Source organism: Siniperca chuatsi, linkage group LG23, assembly GCF_020085105.1.
Source record: "Siniperca chuatsi isolate FFG_IHB_CAS linkage group LG23, ASM2008510v1, whole genome shotgun sequence".
Lineage (NCBI taxonomy): Eukaryota > Metazoa > Chordata > Actinopteri > Centrarchiformes > Sinipercidae > Siniperca > Siniperca chuatsi.
Genome location: NC_058064.1, coordinates 22,905,323 through 22,906,856, shown reverse-complemented (window position 1 = coordinate 22,906,856; position 1,534 = coordinate 22,905,323). Strand labels below are relative to the sequence as shown.

General features: G+C 37.5%; 1 protein-coding gene across 2 annotated transcripts in view; it reads left to right on the top strand.

Moving 5' to 3' along the window:
- The first annotated feature begins 639 nt into the window (after positions 1-639).
- The window catches only part of dera (deoxyribose-phosphate aldolase (putative)), a 21,861-nt gene continuing 20,966 nt past the window's right edge, over positions 640-1,534 (top strand). For both annotated transcript variants that reach the window (XM_044186529.1, XM_044186530.1), the window contains exon 1: positions 640-796. In XM_044186529.1, coding sequence (XP_044042464.1) covers positions 766-796 — 31 coding nt within the window. In that variant the 5' untranslated portion in view covers positions 640-765. The remainder of the gene's footprint in view (positions 797-1,534) is intronic.

Below are 1,534 nucleotides of genomic sequence, written 5' to 3'. Positions count from 1 at the left end.
GAGGGAAACGGGTCTCCAGAAGGAGACGATGCAACGCAAAACGGACATACTAACTTTAGAGAATGATGTTACTGCTAGCCTTGCGGCTTTGTGGGGGTGTTTGTTAAGTGGTGGAGGAAGTATTCAGACCCTGAAAGTAGCAATACTGCAATATAAAAAATGCCACATTTAAAACGTCATGCATTAGAATTGTCAGCAAAATGTTCTTAAAATGTCTTTTAATTCAGAAAATGGCCCATGTGATGCTATACCTTTATGTTTTATTTATTTTTATTATTATACTAGCCTAGTGATGCATTTAATGTGGAGGCAGCATTTTACTGATGGTTGAGGTTGAAGCCACAATATACCTACCAAGACACCACTGGTCACAGATGAGTGGAGGAAACCAAGTCCTCTCTGAGGTGATCCTGCTCTGTACTCAGCATGCAATTGATTATATTTGTTATGAATGTTAGTAAAGCAAGTACCAGTTATTTAGAGATATCGAGCTATGATGTGTGGTCTTATTTATATTTATTTGTATTATTTGTAAATGTGAATGACAGAAGCCATCCCGGAAGAAGTAATCATTATATGCTTAACGGCACAGGAATGTCGAGCAGTTTTTTGGTTGGTGTTTTACTGCGGAGGGATTCCTCTTCCTGAACACTAAGCTCTTTGTTGTATTCAGGAAGTGGAGTGTTGAGGTCAGTTCGCCTATCGGTTGGTTCCTGTTTTTAATTTCAATATCTGCACGTTAATAAATACTATCTAGCTTTCAACATGTCGGCCAGGAACCCAGGAATGAAGCTCGGTAAGTAGGTTATAAACTGAAAGCTAAAACTAAATTATGCCCCAGTTGAACTGTAGCTGTAATAGTCTCAGTTCCTTATAAACACGCGTGGTCCGTTTCGCTACTACTTGGCCACAACCTTTTATTTAACTAGCATTGTGTAACGTTTAATAATTCTGTGTTTTGCCTAGCTATTTTCACCTTACACCATTTAAAAGCAAAGTGTGTTTTTATTAAACAAGAACAGCCAAGAAAGAGTGCAGCGTATCCTTAACTCCTGACAGTTTAATAAGTAACATTTTAGAGGTAATTGACCTGCTGAGCATCGAAATGTTACTGTGTAACCCACTGTAACACATATACTGTAACATAGTAATTGTTAGAAAATAGTTTTAGAAACACTATCAGACAGACTGTGAAAGGTACACCTTACATATAGCGTTATATTTCACTTACTTAATTTTTATTGTTGTAACATACATACAGGCAACACGCTGTTGAATATTTTGTGACATGGCTGCTGTAACTGCACTCAGTGACAGTGTAATTGAGAACTCATGACAGTCTCTACCTGCTCAGCTGACTAACCCTACTGTATCTCAGGGGTGGTTTTATTGTACTAAAACCAATACTGACATGCTCTGATAAAGACAAGACATGGTTTACACATGTCAGCAGCTATCTTTACTGCCTTTCATTAATTTAACATCCGTCTGACATGTTTTTATACTGTATGCTTCTATTAGTCGAGGTTAAAAA